This window comes from Mytilus californianus, unplaced genomic scaffold (assembly GCF_021869535.1).
Source record: "Mytilus californianus isolate M0D057914Y unplaced genomic scaffold, xbMytCali1.0.p SCAF_7, whole genome shotgun sequence".
Taxonomy (NCBI): Eukaryota; Metazoa; Mollusca; class Bivalvia; order Mytilida; family Mytilidae; genus Mytilus; species Mytilus californianus.
The window spans coordinates 74,752,320-74,771,440 of NW_026262723.1; the positions used below are offsets into that span (position 1 = coordinate 74,752,320).

The 19,121-nt window shown below is 31.9% G+C and overlaps 2 protein-coding genes across 2 annotated transcripts in view; both read left to right on the forward strand.

Annotated features, from left to right (window-relative positions):
• The window catches only part of LOC127708475 (uncharacterized), a 48,928-nt gene that overhangs the window by 1,890 nt on the left and 27,917 nt on the right, over positions 1-19,121 (forward strand). The window contains exons 2-10 of the mRNA XM_052213350.1: positions 1,422-1,732; positions 3,155-3,309; positions 3,721-3,854; positions 9,926-10,076; positions 10,958-11,507; positions 12,061-12,295; positions 12,872-13,035; positions 14,698-14,938; positions 18,395-18,597. Coding sequence (XP_052069310.1) covers positions 1,422-1,732; positions 3,155-3,309; positions 3,721-3,854; positions 9,926-10,076; positions 10,958-11,507; positions 12,061-12,295; positions 12,872-13,035; positions 14,698-14,938; positions 18,395-18,597 — 2,144 coding nt within the window. The remainder of the gene's footprint in view (positions 1-1,421; positions 1,733-3,154; positions 3,310-3,720; positions 3,855-9,925; positions 10,077-10,957; positions 11,508-12,060; positions 12,296-12,871; positions 13,036-14,697; positions 14,939-18,394; positions 18,598-19,121) is intronic.
• On the forward strand, positions 4,009-8,818 carry LOC127708488 (uncharacterized). Its single transcript, XM_052213376.1, has 3 exons — positions 4,009-5,583; positions 7,260-7,299; positions 8,445-8,818. The coding sequence occupies exon 1, from the start codon at positions 4,241-4,243 to the stop codon at positions 5,579-5,581; it is 1,341 nt and encodes a 446-aa protein (XP_052069336.1). The 5' UTR covers positions 4,009-4,240; the 3' UTR covers positions 5,582-5,583; positions 7,260-7,299; positions 8,445-8,818.

The following is a 19,121-nucleotide window of genomic DNA, read 5'->3' on the forward strand; positions in this document are numbered from 1 at the left end:
AATGGTTAAAACAAGTATAAATATGGACCTATTCAAGTACACCCTCTAGGGTGTGCTTGACTTTAGAAACTCAGCACAAGGTTTTTTGGATTGTAAAGATTGCTTAGGACTTTTTGTAAACAATAAACCCTAGCACAGCATGGTCAAACGAGTGAGTAATCTATGTTTAAAATTTTATAGCGAAAATCTATGTAATAAAGTGTGGATCTTTTGCAAAAATCTTGGCTTTATTTGCCACAAAATCCCCCATTTTCTATTAAATGCAATGGAACATATAAATAGTATTGCTTTGAACGACTTTTCCAATTGATATATGTGCTTTTGCTAGTCTTGTATGTTTTTTAATTTTAGTTCAGTTATATGTTTTGGAGTTTAGTATGGTGTCCATTTTCACTGAACTAGTACACATTTTTATTTAGGGGCCAGCTGAGACCCACCTATGAGTGCGGGATTTTCTCGCTGCGTTGAAGACCCATTGGTGGCCTTCGGCTGTTATCTGCTCTTTCGTCGCGTTGTTGTTGCTTTGACATATTCCCCATTTCCATGATTTCCATTCTCAATTTTACTAAATGGCACATAACTTTAATTCTGTATTTTTTCTGTTTTGATATTATAGCACTTTGAAAATTTCGTAATAAACAGACTTACAGAAGGGGTCATAAACCTTAAATCGTACAAATATGAACCAAATTCAAGTAAATCTTGTAGGGTGCACTTGAGTTAAGTGACTCAGCAGAGGTCTTTTGGATTGTTTAGGCTCATCAGAAAGAGTGGAAAAATATGGCTGTGCATACATGTTAACACCAAAAAATTTACTCTTGAGTACAGACATGCTTGTTCACCTGGTAAAGTTTTAAGGCATGACAGGAACTATATTATTTTTTGCCAATGCAACATAATACATCTTATAGCTATTAATTCCTATCTGGATAAGTTCTACAATCAAACAACTTTTCAAACCAGTTGAACTTATCTTGGACCTTGTTCAAAAAATGTATTGTCTTTTCATAGAGACATGTTTAAACCATCGTAAACACATCAAACAAAGCATTTTCAATGACTTTTATTTGTCTTTCAAAAATTGCTTCTTAAACTATCAAAATTCTAAAATGTCCACTTTCCAAACTTTTTCCTCCCTCAGCTCATTGCTGATGACCTTTGTTTTGTTCAGCTTGACCTCAACAGGAAGTTGTCTAAGTAACTGTTTTTCCCGGATTGGACTAAACAGCGATAAGGTGTATACAAAAGACATACATTTAACCAACATTTATGAATTGCAACGTTAACAAGAAGTTTGATCCACTGTTTAAATTGTTACAAATTGTATCATCAAATGTTAATGTGATGAATTTTCTGCACATTTCATACATGTACATTGCTACTTTTATATTAAATGAAGATTTTTTTATTTCCATTTTTAGGTGTCCACATTGGTCGTGAGAAATTACTCACCTTGATAACAGAAAAATATTACTGGCAGGGAATATGTATCAAGATTCGAGAATTCCTCAGAGCATGCAAAGAATGCCATCAAAAGGTAGAGGCACAAGTTACAAAGAAGAAACTCATGGAAGAAAATATACAAACAGAAGGATATGTTGCTGTAAAGATCGAGGATGATCAGGATGATGAAGAAGTAATGGAAGCTGAAGATTTATCTGGTGTATCACTAAGTGATATATGGACATCATCTGAACAACAGTCATTACAATCTCAGCATTTCTGGGATATTGTACGTAAAAGTGACCTAATTTGTCAGTTTTTAAAAACCAGGATGTTCTTTCGAATGTACAAGAATGTTTTTGTTGAGTCTGCAACATATTGTCACAAAAGCGAGACATAGGGATCCTACAATGATCAGCCAATGTTGTCAACATTTTGGTTCAGTCTGTGGTTTGAATTGTTTAAGACATCAAAAACTTTGTCTAATCTTTTATGGAGTTTTATGAAACTTGTACAGTAACTTTTTATGACAAAAAGGCACTCACAAGGTTTCGCAGAACACTTTACAATTTTTTTTAATCTTTTACACAAATTTGTATGAAATGCTGTAACTTAAAAAAGAATTTAAATATTTATGTCCATAATTACCCTTTATCATTTTGATTCTTTTATATAGTGAATATCTGTTTCACAGATGACGACAGATATGTTCCAATTGTCATAACTATAATCCTGTTCTCTTTTCCTCAAATGTGACCTACTGAATTAGACTTATCACCTGGTTTGTACTTACATGAGCAACACGACGGGTGCCACATATTGAGCAGGATTTGCTAACCCTTCTGGAGCACCTGAGATCATCCCCCAGTTTTCAGTGGGGTTTGTGTCGTCAGTCTTTAGTTTTCTGTGTTGTGTTTTGTGTACTGTTGTTTATCTTTTGTTTTTTTATAATTTTTTCGCCATGACGTTGTCAGTTTTTTTTCGACTTATGAGTTTGAATGTCCCTTTAGTTTCTTCTCCCCTCTCTTTTACAATGTTATCCAAAAAGTATTCATCACCCACAATTTGTAGCATTTCATAAAATAACATATAATTTTTCAAAAAAATGTTTTGAAGGCATTTGTAATTGGAGTTTTACAAATCATGTGTTGAAAGACACAAAAATGTCTAGATCTGTGGAAACTCTGAATAATTGGTACCAAGTTAATAAAAATGAAATCAAAAATGATATATTTTCTTTGAAAAACATGGTTTTATTCGAAATTTATAGCAAAAAATTGTAGGTGACAAATACAAAATTGTGTATGAACATGAGGATGATCTAGAAAAAATGCAGTTTATAAAAAAGTGATTCTCTAGATGGATACCCATCCATATGACAGCACCTAGATCATAAAAAAAACAAAAAAATACGACTGAAAATTCAATGAATTTGAAAATCAGAATATGTTGAAGTTGTTTGAAATAAGACAGAAATCTTCTTCAGATAATGTACAGAAAACGAGAACATCCAATTGTATTAAAGATTTTGTAATTTATTAGTGATTGAAAATAGAATAATTTAATATTTCATTGAACAGATTTTACATTTTGTTTACCTTTAATAAACTTATTTGAACTTGAAGTGTAAGGAGATTGTTGAAAAGTGAATGAAAAAAAAATATAAAAAGTTTTTTTTTTTTTATAGTTTATTATTTAATTAATTATATAGGTTGAAGTAAAGATGTTAGGACCATATCTTTGTAATGGAAGAAAGAAACATGTTATGGTATTTATGGATGTATTTTCCTTATGGCCAGAGGCAGCTATTGTGGAAACAATGTCCTCCACTGTTGTAACACATGTTCTGATCAATCTGATATGTAGGTAAGAGACTTAAACAAAATATTAAATGAAGTGATGAGAACAAAAGGAAATTATATTTTAGCTTGTATGGATGAATGAGCTAGTGTTGGCTTTTGCCATGATGGCCTATCATTAAAATTTTATTGCTTGTTTGACAACTTTACATTTTCAATCCGTTTAAAAAATCTTAAGAAAATTTTCCTCTGCAATAACCTTTAAAGTGTTAAGTATCAATATTACATTGAATTATTCTCCTAGACAATAAATATGGCTACCGTTAATTTAGATAGAATATAGGGGCTAAAAAAGGCAAAATGTTATTGTTTATGTTGAGCAACACCCATAAGGTATAGTCAGCTTTAAAAAGCCCTAGTGAGAAAAGGTAAAACAATTCAAAAGAAAGTTAAAGCATCTCATTTTATTTGTGAACAGATTTGGAGTGATGAACAAATTGTTAATGGGAGCTGATCAAACTGATACAAATATTTTGATGTTACCTAGGACAGATATTCTTATAGCTTCTGACATAGATATAAAGATACTGCACAGAGCCTCTCCACAAACAGGTAACAAAATAGTAATGTAGAGTCAGTGAGATAGGTTGAATATAAGAAAAAGAGAATTCAAACATCGGGTATGTATGCACCTATTAAGATACCGCATGGGTCAGAAGAATTTTAGTATTGGAACAGAGTGGATTGGAAACATGTATCTTGGTCATAGACATATTATATATCATAACCCGGGCTTGACTCGGGTTAATAGTGAACCTTTTATTATGTGCCAGCCACACGCCTATTTTACAGTTGAGTGATTTTTTGTATGTCCAGGTAGTATATAAGGCCAGGTGACCTGAGTAGTATCCTCTTTTATTTCAAGGCCGCACGCATTTAAGTACGTATCAAGCAGACCCTGTTTGATCGATACACGTGTCTATACTATAGATTTTCAAATGGCAAGGTCTCGTAGACCATCTTCTTCAGAATCTGAAGATGAAAGAAACTATGAGGAGATTATGAAGCTTTTTGCTTCCGAGGATGAGTTTGACGCAAGTTTCTCCGGGTTTTCTGAAAATATAAGTGTGAATCTCGCTTCAAATACACCGGAGTGCATTCAGGTTTTAGATAAACCGGATATAGATTCTATTTCACAAACTGTGAGTACAAACGTAAAAACTAATAAGAAAACAGTGGTTGTGCCTACAGAAAAAGGACCTGGAAAAGGTCCAGGCAAAAATAAGAAAGGCAAAGCACCTTTGAAAAGAAGTATTCAAATTACGCAGGACGAACCGTCCGCTAGCTGTAGTAAGCCAAAGGCTCCCAGAAAAACTTCTAAAAGTAAACAAGCTCAAGCCGAGCAAAATGAGTTACTGAAACAATTATTTGCTGACTTATCTAGTAATATTGTGTCTGCAATAAATGTCAATAGTAGTGGTACTGCAGGTCCAAGTAGTGACTCCCATAGTTTTATACAGGAACTTGAAGATAATGACATTAATGAGGTCGAAAATGACCAAAATGTTTTCAATTTGTTTGAAACTGATGATTTGTCTGAACATGAGAGTAATGTTGATCCCACACAACTTGTCGTTGAAAGTGAAGACGAGGAGTTTGATTATGAAATGCCAAAAATTTTTGAGGACGATGAACGGTTTGATTCTGAGGTCAGCCCTTCGATAGCATCAGTCATAGAAAAAATTTGTAAGAAAAAGTCGGATGTTACATCTTTGACTAAGGATAGCAAGATACCTAGCAATTGTAAAGCTTTAGTACCACCACCTGTCAACCCAGAAATTTGGCAATTTTTAGCCCGTAGAGCTAAGACTGAGGATTTGATTTCTCAGAATATTCAAAAGCTAACAGGGGCAGGCATGGTCCCTTTGATTAAGGTGGCGGAATTATTACGAGGGAAAAATCCTTGTATTAAGACAATGAGAGAGTTAATTTCAAGAGCTATTTCTATACAGTGTAATTTGCATTTTGAGCTATCTATTAAAAGGAGAATGAATTTGAAGCCTCATATTGAACGTAAATTCCATCAATTGTGTAACAGAAATGAGGTCGTGGGTGAAAAACTCTTTGGAGATGATATTAGTAAAAGACTTCGGGAGATTAATGATGCACAAAAGATAAACAAAACTTTCAGTTCAAAAAACTACAGAGGCCGATCCTATCGGCGAGGGTACCGGTTTGGTATGTCAAACCCAAGAGGCAATTTCAGAGGGCAGAGCCGCTACCCAAGAGGGTCATACAGGCAACCCATGATGAATTCTCAATACAGAAGAAAAAATTGAAGGTTGGTATTACATGTAAACATGTTGAAAAAGTTGGCTTAAACATTGGTAAATTAAAATATCATATTAGAAATTGGAAAAAATTAACATCAGATAGTTGGGTATTAGAAACAATTACTGGTTACAAAATAGAATTTGATGAGATACCAGTTCAGAAAATAATTCCAAGACCTATAAAATTTAATAAAAATGAGGAAAGACTAGTTGATACAGAGGTATCTGATATGTTAAAAAAGGGAGCAATTAAAATTTCACACCATGAGAAAGGTGAATTTATTTCAAATCTCTTTCTTGTAAAAAAGAAAAATGGAACATTTAGACCAGTTATTAACCTGAAAAAATTAAACAGTTATATTCAGTATTATCATTTTAAACAAGAAACTCTTGAAGTTATTTTAAAAAGCATCTCTAGAAATGCATTTTTTACAAGCCTGGATTTGTCCGAGGCATATTGGTCTGTAGCGATACACGAAGACAGTAAAAAGTATTTGAAATTTATGTGGAATAACAAATTATATAATTTTGAATGTCTCCCATTCGGAATAGCTTCGGCTCCAAGAATATTTACAAAAATCATGAAAGTGGTATTTTCACATGTGAGACAGTTAGGCATTAGTTCTTTCTTTTATATTGATGATTCCCTATTACAAGCATTTTGTTTCGAACAAGCAAAAAGAAACACACATTTTGTAAATGATTTAATAGAATCACTAGGTTTTTCAATAAATATAGAGAAATCAAATTTTATACCTTCACAAAGAACAATGTTTCTGGGATTCATTATTGATTCAGTTTTGTTCAAGGTATTTTTACCAGAAGATAAAATACAAAAAATTATAGAAATTTCATACAAAGTGTTTGAAAGGAAGATTACACAAATTCGTACGGTTGCCCAATTAATTGGGTTATATTCTTCATCTTATCATGCAATTACACTTGCACATTTACAGCATAGATATTTGGACATTGACAAAACAAAAGCTTTACAAAAATCTTTTAAAAATTTTAATGCTCATATGTCTTTGTCGGTGGAGAGTAAAAATGAGATTTTATGGTGGATTCAAAATATTAAAAAAGAAAATGGTTGTCCAATTCGACAAGAGCCTCCAAAAGTTTATTTACAAACTGATGCGTCGTTGATAGGTTGGGGTGCAGTATTTGAGAAAGATTGTACCCAAGGTAGATGGAATATAGATGAATGTCAGAATCATATTAATGTGTTAGAATTAAAAGCAATAATTTTGGCATTGCAGGCTCTTTGTAGATCTGTTAAAGATTGTCATATTTGTGTTAGAACAGACAGCGCAGTAGCGGTTGCATACATCAATAATCAAGGGGGATCAATATTATCACTTTTAAAACTTGCAAAAGAAATTTGGTTTTGGAGTACTGAAAGAAAAGTATTTATATCTGCGGTACATATCCCAGGAAAACAAAATATACAACCAGATAATTTATCTAGACAATTTAATGATTCTTCAGAGTGGAAACTAAATAGTTCAGTTTTTGAAAAAGTGACTTTAAGTTTATTTAACCCAGAGATTGATTTGTTTGCGTCTCGTTTAAACAAACAACTGCCAAAGTATGTTAGTTGGTTTCCTGATCCAGAAGCTTATGCTTCAGATGCATTTTCTCTCTCTTGGAGTAATTTATTACAATATATTTTTGCTCCTTTCAGTCAGTTGCCAAGAGTCCTACAGAAAATAGAAGAGGACAAGGTAAGGAAGGCATTAATTATAGCTCCTGTTTGGACCACACAAACATGGTTTCCAAAATTATTAGAATTATTAATTTCTACTCCACTAAAATTACCAAATTGGTCAGATCTATTAACTTTGGCTCACAATGGTCAAAGACATTCAATGAACAAACGAAGATTATTCCTTATCGCTTGTATTGTATCCGGCAATATCTCATTGATAAAGGCTTTTCAAAAAGAGCTGTTAGAATTCTCTCCGAATCATGGAGAGATTCAACCAATAAACAGTATGAATATGCTTGGAGGAAGTGGATTTTGTGGTATAGTAAAGAACAAATTAATTCCACTTCTCCATCTGTGATACAAATTTTGAATTATCTATCTTTTTTGTATGAAAATAAAAAATCTTACAGCTGTATTAATTCTCATAAATCAGCTATTTGTCAGACTCTGACATTAATGGGTATGGCTGAATTAGCAAAAGATAAACACATAACTAGATTTATGAAAGGCATTTTTAATTTAAGGCCGTCTTTACCTAGATATACATTTACATGGAATGTTGGTACAGTTTTGAAGTACTTATCACAATTATATCCAAATGAGAATTTATCTCTAAAAATGTTAACTCTGAAATGCATTGCTTTATTTGCATTGTCATCAGCTCAAAGATCACAAACACTTGTTAATTTAGATCTGAGATTTGTATCTGTAACAGACAATTCTTTGATTTTTAAGATACCAGTTTTACTAAAAACAACTAAACCAAACAAATCTAATTTGGATGTTATCATACATAAATATCAAAAACAGGATATTTGTCCTGTTAGATGTATTAAACATTATATTTTACGGACAAAGGATGTTCGAAAAAGTAAAAATTTATTCATTTCTTTTAGAACATTCAAACGTGTTACAACTTCAAATATTGCTCGTTGGTTGAAAATAGTGTTAGGTAATGCAGGAATTGATATAAACAAATTTAAGGCACACTCATATCGTAGTGCTTCAACTTCAGCTGCTAAACAAGCTGGAATTTCACTGAATGATATATTAAAAACTGCTAACTGGAGGTCAGCCTACACTTTTCAAAAGTTTTATTTTAAAGATATTGAAACTCCATTGCCATCATATACTGAAACAGTATTTAATTCTTATTTATAGCTAGTGGTTTACAGGAACTGTATGGTGGACCAGGAGGATCAGCTATGGTTTTTCTACGTACATGTTATGATGTATCTAGCATTTCTGCGAGATGAATGGTTTTTGGACATTCCATTTGGTTTTTTGCAACAGGAGTTTGCTGACATTTGGAGTTGAATCGAACAGTTTTAGTCAATAGCATTAAATTTCGAGAACGTTTGAGAAGAAGCATAGAGAAAATGTGATAATTTAAGAATAATGAGAAAACAACAGTGTTATTTTGTTATATTTGTTACATGTGAGAGGCATTTTAAAGTGAACTTTATAGAGTATTAATTGTTTTCTGAAGATTGTAACAGATTTTTGTTTTTGAACATAATAAAAGTTATTATGAAGCTTATGTCTTTATTCCACAAAACAAAGAAATATTCTATTATTTCATGATAGTCATTGCAATTCTGTGTAGTTTTGGAGTAATGTTATTGAGACAAAATGTGATAATTTATGATCTACTACATGTACATATTATGTAGAGTGGTAGTTAGGTTTTCTACTAGAGGATGTTTTATATTTGGTATTAATAGACAATAGAGACTGTTTATGATTTTGGTATGAAAACAGAAACATCTAATACATGGAATAAAAAGATAGAAGTTAGACATATTGGTGATTGTGTATTCTCTTTCGTACAAGTGATATACATGTATGGAGACAGATGAATTTTCTTTTTATCTGCAGTTAAATACTTTGATATGATTTAGGCTCATACATAGATACTTGTTAAAGTATGAGAGACCAATTGTTTGGTTATGGTGATTGATGTTCTTGTTGTTCTTGTTGGTATTTGCATTTTTGGCTGTAAAGAGTTCACTATTAACCCGAGTCAAGCCCGGGTTATGATATATAATGGACCATCATCCAAACATCTGTGATGTGATGGATGAAGGTCATTATATGAGGAAGCCAAGGGCTTCCGAGGGTTAATAGTACCCTCCCTAGTGAAAACCCATTCCCGATGAGGTTTGATATAAATGCAAATACTGGTCATGTTACTACCCATTTACACTGGAGATTTTACTGTTTGCCTCAAAATAAAAGAGGATACTACTCAGGTCACCTGGCCTTATATACTACCTGGACATACAAAAAATCACTCAACTGTAAAATAGGCGTGTGGCTGGCACATAATAAAAGGTTCACTATTAACCCTCGGAAGCCCTTGGCTTCCTCATATAATGACCTTCATCCATCACATCACAGATGTTTGGATGATGGTCCATCTTCAAGTATACAGACACTGTATAAGAACAGGTGTTCGGGAGAAAATTTTTGTTTGAAGCAGATGTACTTCTACTAGACAGGTAATGTTAATAAAGAAGAAGTTTCATTTCTCTGACATTCAAAGGAACATTAAAATATGTTCTAGTTTTTGATGTGATAAAATGAATTGAAATTTTTATTTAAGAGTTTTTATCTTTTCACAATAACTCTCTTACTTTCAGCTGAAGCATGGCATGAAATAGAAGAAACCATGAATCAGTTTGTTGCCAATAATTCTGACTGGACAAATTGTCTGCCCTTTGCTCTACTGCCACACAGAATATCTCGTGGAAGAAACACTGAATACTCTCCAGCTTATCTGACATACAGCAGGTAAGGGGATATTAAAAAAATTATTTGGACATCAGTAATATACTAAAAGGCTTTGCTGTATTGTTACTTAAGGGACACCTGCCAACCTTTTATACAAAGCAGTAAATCATGAATGTAAATTTCATTTTACATTATAATTGTTACCATTTGTAAACATTCTTTTTTCCAAGTTTGCTATCAACTTGTTAGTAATTGAAAATTACATCAAATGTGATGATGAATGCATAACTCCAAATTAGATTCACAGACTTTAATTTTATATAAAGATGTAAAATGATATAGACATATATGAACATGATGAAGAACATTTTCTTTGTTAAAATATTTTAAAATTAAGTTCATACATTGTAACATCATCTTTAAGAGAAATTTATGACTCAAAAATACATTGGTAAAAAATACTAACTTTTTTACTATAGTTTATAATTGGATATCAAATTATAAGTCAGGGTTTGGCTGTGACCAAGTGATCTAAAAAGTTCATTTACAGTTATCACTAGCCTGTCAACACTGAGGTTGTGAGTTTAAAACCTACTCCTAGCAGGTGTGCTTGACTCCTACTTTAATTGACTAAAATTCCCAGTTTTCCTGCCGAAGGTCATGATAGTCTCTTGCCTGGGTACTCTGGTTTCCTGCCAAAGGTCATGATAGTCTCTTGCCTGGGTACTCTGGTTTCAGTCACCTATAAAAACTGGCTGCAACAATAAGGCAAACAAAGAGTGCTGAAATTGCTGTTAAACACCAGCAATCAATCATTCAAATCAAATTACAAGTGACAAAAACCATTTCATGGAATTGATATCACTAAATAGCCACAATAATTTCATTAGAACATGCTAAATTATTGTTGAATTGAATAATTATCTATTTTGAATTTGTAGAGAATTAAATCTTCCAACTCTACTGACACATCAACCCACAGCAGAATATCTTCAAACAAGTGATGGATATATTCCTATTGACAAAAAGTTACAAACCCTAAAATCATTAATGACTGTTTACAAAGGATATTGTGGTGATGATAATGTTTCTCAGGATTCTGATGCATTTAAAGGTCCATATATGAATATGCCTCGAAAAAAGGTTTCTTCAGGTCATGTTAAAACCATGCCTCCATCTATTAGTTTAAGTAGTCAAGAAGTGTCTCCAACAACTTCATCTCAGATAAGTCATGTGGGTATTGATACATCTGTGATGTGTGATGAAGATGATAAAAGCACAGACGACAAAAATGTCAAACCGAAAATAGAAAATAACGAGGACCAGGAAACTTCAGTGAATCCCCCACTAAGAAGGAAAAGATGGTCAAAAACTCATAGAACCAGAATGGATAACAGCAGTAATAATAGTGATGATCTAAGTATAGAGGAAATACAGAGCTATGAAAAACTTCTAAAAGTCGATGAAAATATCAATGCTGATAAATTAATGGTATTTAATATTAAAAAACAAATATTCTCCATCATAAAAGAGGGCAATGGAAAAATCAGTGGTTTCTTAAACATGATTTATTAAAGTAAATATGAAATTGAGCTATGAATTTGTTATTACTGTGGAAGTTAAGAATACATTAATTGATATATTGAATCTCTTGATGATATGTTCAAGTTCATGGCCAATTTCTGAAGAAAACTTCAGTTTGAAAATGTTTATAAATGTATGTTTACTTTCATAATAGATAGCTAATTTGAGCTGGAACTGTTGTAACTTAAATTTTTAAACAATGTTGTGTTATCTTATTATATGAATAAACTAATTTTATTCGATAAATATTTAATTCATTTTTTAAAAACAGTAATGCTGAATTCGTAAAAGAAATGTTAACATGTAGGTTATATAAAAATGTAAGTTATATAAAAAAAGTAAGTGGAAGTACATGTATGTGACAACATGAATTATGTTAACAAATGTCGTCAATGAAATGGGGCTCTTTAACCAACATACATAAATTGTCAGGTTATTTAGAATTTAAACTTCATTTTAGGTTTCAGGAGAAGTTGATGCATATTATGACGATGTGATATTGTATCTTAAACATAAAAGATATGGAGTAGGTGTTGTAAATGATCACATGAAAAGGAATATAAGAAAGATGTCTGAGAGTCATTACTTAGAAGGGGATATGCTGTACCACAAATGGAAGACAACCAGTAGGATTATACCTCTCAGATTTGATGAAAGATATTATATTATGGAAAATTACCATATTGATAACAAAGGTAAGACAGACTTTATGTTCATATTCATATTTAAACCTATCACCTTTAGTAAAGGTAACTAGATTCTGAAAAAATTACCGTTTTCAAAAATCACTTTTTTGGGCTTTTTGTACTTTTTATCTGTTTCCTTATATATATCAATGGGTTTATTTTTATACCACCACACCACTCTGGGGGAAATTTTGCAACTTGTCTGTCCATCAGTTTGTTCATCCAATAAATATTTTTCACTTTTCTCAGGCATTACTGAAGAAAATGACTTTATATTTGTTAAGCAGCTTCAAAGTGATGAGTTGTAAAGTGTGAGCATAATCCATAGTTTTTACTCCTTTATTCCTTTTTGCTTGCTCTTCAAAACAGCACAAATGGTTAAGCTGAGTCATGTATTAAAAATAGTAAGTAGTTCGATATCATGAATATAATTGCACAGAGATTTTTTGTTTACACATAATAATTGAGTTGGTCACTTTGAGGCACATTATGGATAATGACCCAAATTACAATTTTGATTCTTATATGCTATAAATAATAATGTATTGTATATTAAAGTATTTTGTACTATATGTTCTGTAACAGGAAGACATTTAGGATTCAGACAAATGTACGAGAGACTGAATAAGTTCCACTGGAAGAGTATGGCTGTAGATTGTGAAGCTTATGTTAGGACTTGTGTTACTTGTAACCAGATGAAAAGTGTTAACAATGAGAGTCTATTTGAGTATTCTTATGATGTGACTGATGTAAGAACTATTATTAAATCTCTCAGGGTTTTATAATACTGTAAATTCACAAATTATTGCAATGTTTTTATTAATGTGAAAAATGTGACAGTATTAGGTTTTCAATATTAATAAAAACTTGCATTCATAATTTCAGTAGCGATTTTCCTTCACAAAACTTTTGCAATTGCATTAATTAGATCTTGCATTTTTATCAGTAAACGGGGATTTGCAATAACAAATGCACACATTTATTTCTGAATTTACCATGTTTACAGGAGTTATTAAAAAAAATATCAATTGTCACAGCTAATGCAAAACATGCTTAGCTAATAAGGAACTATTTTACATGTTAACTGTGAAAACAGATGTTTTGAACGTTGAATTATGCTGTGATATCTTTGTGTGAACGTAATGTCATTCCTAGCAAATTTGACAGTTGCCGATTTTGTGTTACAAAATTCCGCCAATTTGTTGCATACGAATAACCATGATAACATCTATTGTTTTCATACTTTTTGTTTTTTGCTACATTTCTTTAATTACTGATATTTACAAGCTTTGTATTGCTAAATAGGTGTCAAGACGGACAAAATGGTGCTTGCTTTCTAAATTATCCTATATTTATGTACTCGGTGACAGTAATACACATGATTAACCTTGACTGTTAGCGACCTATTTCTTGCACGCTATGTTAATGTGTGATTTGGCGTATAAAAAGGGGATTTCCCACATTAAACATGATTATGATTTGAATTCTAACTCATCAGCTTAAATTATAAGGTAAATACTTACGACATACGAAAATATATTACAGAAAACCGTTAAACATATTTATTGTTCCTGTATTTATTGTATTGCTCTATAATTTATATAATTTTTTTATTGTGAGACAACGGTAAAAGCACTTTGCATAGAAGAAATAAGGATTTTATTAACTAAAAACTATTGTTGTCCAAGTAAAGGCAACAATTATAATGACAAATATAAGGTAAAATCTCTTTTTCATTGATAAAAAATGTATAAGGAGTCACAGAGTTTGTTTTTTGCTGTTTAAATCATTTAAGAGTATCTGCTGTATATAATAAAACTTTGAAAAATGAGATTTAGATGCACAATGTAATTGCAATGTCACACTAACTTCAGCTTTTCAGCACTATTTCAGGATGTGCAGAATATTAAGATGTTTATACGTTGTGTTTAAAACGGATAAGTAAAGAGAATCTGTCATGTCTGTTGGACAGGATTTTGACAAATGATAATTCAAAGTCAAAATTGCTAAAACAAAATTGTGATATTTCCCTTTATTTCATGATTTGTACTTCTACTTTCTTAATAATTACTCTGCTATATCTCAGAAAGTATAAAAATAACATATATTTTTTTCTTCACAATATTTCTATCTAGTTCCAGATGATCTAGTATCATGCAATAATCATGAAAATCTGTGAGATTGCCAATTAACAAACCTGCTATCTCAGTCGTAATGCTTGTATTACAAAGCAGTTGTATAACAGTATTTAACATTTTTTCACAGAAATCAGTATTCCACAATTTTGGTATTTGTGTACACAAATTTCTTAAATATGCTGTTTTCTTGGTGTAGTTTTAACAATAATAATATACTATTTCAATTTAGCATATTTAACATTTTATTAAAACCTATTTCATTTTTTTCTATAGGAGGAGAGAGCCAAGCTTGCTGAAGAAAACTACAGTTTGTTGGTTAAGTATCTACAGAAAGGAAAGATTTTACAGTCTGTTCAACCAAACAAAGCTAGACTGATAACATTACTGGCCAACTGGTTCATTATCAACAATGGCCAGTTATACTACAGGAGACCAGATAGAGATTTTAATGTGTGTCTTGAGATAGCAGCTAGAGCCAAGAAAAATGCCATTAGGAATGTTCATGTTATTGCAGGTTAGCTATAGACATACTAACTTTCAAGAGGTTACAAAAGGTCATGACCCTATTTTGAATTGAAAAATAAAATTAAATGAAATTTCTTGACTAAAGTTTTGTGTAAATGCAATAGTTGTAAAATGTTAAAATGCTTCATGAAAGTTTTGATTAAATTGAAAGAAATAAACCTTTATTATTCTTTTATGATGTGCAATATACTTTGATTTGCTGTTTAGAGGATGTCACTCGTTTATATGTGGATACATTTTTATACGACCGCAAAAAAAAACAAAACACATTGGTTTTCGCACTCTAACTTTAGTTTAAGTGAATGGATCGCTATGAAATTTTACCACAAGGTTCAATACCACAAAAGGAAGGTTGGGATTGATTTTGGGGGTTATGGTACCAACAGTAAAGGAATTAGGGGCCAAAAAGGGGCCAAAAATAAGCATTTTTGTAACTTCCAGACATAACTTGTGTGTTAGTGTATGGATCTCTCTGACATTGTACCACAAGGTTCCATATCACAAAAGGAATGCTGGGATTGATTTTGGGGGTAATTGCCTCAAAATTTAAGAAATAAGGGGCCAAAAAAGGGGCAAAAAACAAGCATTTTTCTAGTTTCATGACAATAACTTGTGTGTAAGTGTATGGATCTTTCTGAAATTGTACTACAAGGTTCCATATCACAAAGGGAAAGCTGGAATTGAGTTTGGGGGTATTTGCCCAAAACGTTTAGGAATTGGGGGCCAAAAAGGGGCCAAAAATAAGCATTTTTCTAGTTTCCAGACAATAACTTGTGTTCAAGTGTATGGATCTCTCTGAAATTGTACTGCAAGGTACCATACCACAAAGGGAAGGCTGGGATTGATGATGGGGGTAATTGCCTCAATATTTTAGGAATTAGGGGCCAAAAAGGGGCAAAAAACAAGCATTTTTCTAGTTTCATGACAATAACTTGTGTGTAAGTGTATGGATCTTTCTGAAATTGTACTACAAGGTTCCATATCACAAAGGGAAAGCTGGGTTTGAGTTTGGGGGTAATTGCCCTAAACGTTTAGGAATTGGGGGCCAAAAAGGGGCCAAAAATAAGCATTTTTCTAGTTACCAGACAATAACTTGTGTTCAAGTGTATGGATCTCTCTGAAATTGTACTGCAAGGTACCATACCACAAAGGGAAGGCTGGGATTGATGATGGGGGTAATTGCCTCAATATTTTAGGAATTAGGGGCCAAAAAGGGGCAAAAAACAAGCATTTTTCTAGTTTCATGACAATAACTTGTGTGTAAGTGTATGGATCTTTCTGAAATTGTACTACAAGGTTCCATATCACAAAGGGAAAGCTGGGTTTGAGTTTGGGGGTAATTGCCCTAAACGTTTAGGAATTTGGGGCCAAAAAGGGGCCAAAAAACACATTTTTCTAGTTTCCAGACAATAACTTGTGTTCAAGTGTATGGATCTCTCTGAAATTGTACTGCAAGGTACCATACCATAAAGGGAAGGCTGGGATTGAGTTTGGGGGTGATGAATCATAAGGGGGTTCCAAAAATTTGGGGGGGATTTTTTTTTTTTTTCATTTTTTTTCTTTTTTTCCTTTTTTTTTCTTTTAAAATTTTCCATTTTATGTTGGTTATTTCTGATATATATTTAAAAGCAAATAATAACGATATGGTAGGAGATACACACCAAACAGGATGTGTAAATTATTATATAATAAGTATTGTGCAATAGCAAGAAATTTTCAATTGCACAGTATTGCACAATAGCAAGAAATCTTCAATTGCACAGTATTGCGCAATAGCAAGAAATCTTCAATTGCACAGTATTGCCCAATAGCAAGAAATATCCAATAGCACAATATTGTGCAATAGCAAGAAATTGTCAATTATACAGTATTGCGCAATAGCAAGAAATATTTAATTGCACAGTATTGTGCAAAAGAAGATACTTCGTATAAATTGCTTATTTTTTGACCAATTTCAATGGGGTTTTATTCTTGAATTCTTGGGATTCTTTAATATGCTGAATCTAACCGTGTATTTAGTTTTTGGATTTTGGGCCCCGTTTTTAAATTGGTCCACATTGAGGTCCAAAGGGTCCAAAATTAAACTTTGTTTGATTTCATCAAAAATTGAATTATTGGGGTTCTTTGATATGCCGAATCTAACCGTGTATTTAGATTCTTAATTTTTGGTTCCGTTTTCAAATTGGTCTACATTAAGGTCCAAAGGGTCCAAAATTAAACTTAGTTTGATTTTAACAAAAATTGAATTCTTAGGGTTCTTTGATATGCTGAATCTAAACATGTATTTAGATTTTTGATTATGGGCCCAGTTTTCAAGTTGGTCCAAATCGGGGTCCAAAATTAAACTTTGTTTGATTTCAACAAAAATTGAATATATGGGGTTCTTTGATATATGCTTAATCTAACCATGTATTTAAATTTTTGATTTTTGGGCCCTGTTATCAACTTTGTCCACATTGAGGTCAAAAGGGTCCAAAATTAAACTTTGTTTGATTTCATCAAAAATTGAATTGTTGGGGTTCCTTGATATGCTGAATCTAACCATGTATTTAGATTTTGGATATTGGACCATAATAGGTGAATGTCCAATTTAAAATTTTTAAGTTCTTAGACCACATTCATTCTGTGTCAGAAACCTATGCTGTGTCAAATATTTAATCACAATCCAAATGCAAAGCTGTATCAAGCTTGAATGTTGTGTCCATACTTGGCCCAACTGTTCAGGGTTCGACCTCTGCGGTCGTATCAAGCTGCGCCCTGCGGAGCATTTTATTTTATAATCACAAAATATAATGAGTCTGTGAAAAAATAAAGATAAGTTTTACAGCTTTTCTATAAAAGCATGCAAGGCAAACCTTTGATCGACTTGCTTGCTATGTTTGCTTGGATGTTTGTAAACAAAAGGGTAGGCAGAGTTTCAGTCTGTTTAATATATACTGGTATTTGATTGGACAATAAAAATTGACATACAATGTGAAACTTAACATTTAAATGAAGTTAATGTTTATTGTCCAATCAAATTCCAGTATATAGTAAACAGACTGAAATAGACTACCTACCTGTTATTTACAAACATCCAGACAAACATAGCAAGCAAGTTGATCAAAGGTTTGCTTTGCATGCTTTTATAGAAAAGCTGTAAAAATCCTGTTTTTTTTTTAATTTGATTCAAGTAGCAAATAAAAATCTTCAACTTTATACATTCTATCTTCACAAGTTGTCTCATATCTGGGTGAAGCATTTTATTGACATAAATATTTCTTCAAAGTAGATCTTGTTTCAGAAAAAAGTTGCAAATCTTTTCTTTAATTGAAGAAAAAATGAAAGGAAACAAGTTAAAAACTTTAAAATTTATTTAAAATTCTATAGCATCAGCTTAAAAATTGTGTTCAAGTTTAAGGTACAATACATAATATATAAAATATAATTTTTACCATTTTTATAGAACGTGGAAATCATTTAAATCAACTTGACACATTACAAATGTTAAGCGAAGGATATATATGGAATGGCATGAAGGAAAACTGTGAAGATTTTGTACACTCTTGTTGTAATCTTCCAAAACCAGCAAACGTCAAAAGAAATGCTGCATTAAAAAAATATGATCTTCTACAAAGGGTTTCATTGTACAAGAAGATAAGAGTTATGGTGAGTTTGTTGGAATGTTTTCTCATTTGTAATATTAAAATCGTTTTACTGTGGATTAATAATTTTTGGTTGGATACCAATTTTCATTGATTTTGTGGCTAAAGATGAATCATAAATTTCGATGTTCAATAAAATACAAATACAAATTATAATATGCTTGTATGCAGACTTTGGCAAAACAACTTAATCAAATATCTACAAAAATACAATGTTTCCTCAATCCAAGAAATTGGTACTCACAAAAATATACGAATCCACAGTAATAGACCTTAGTCAGATTAAAACTTTTCAATAAAGGAGATGATGTTTTTTACCAAAAGATAACATGAAACTTTTGACAATTTCATAGCGATTTAATCAGAAATGAAAAAGTATTTTCTTATTTCACTTACAATTTGTAAAATTGTTTCATATCATCATTTTGGATGTCAACAGACAGTAAATACTTAACCTATAGGACTGCTAGTGTTCATTGTTATGTCATTATGCTAATTACATTGATAAGTTGATTGTAGTTCCCTCAG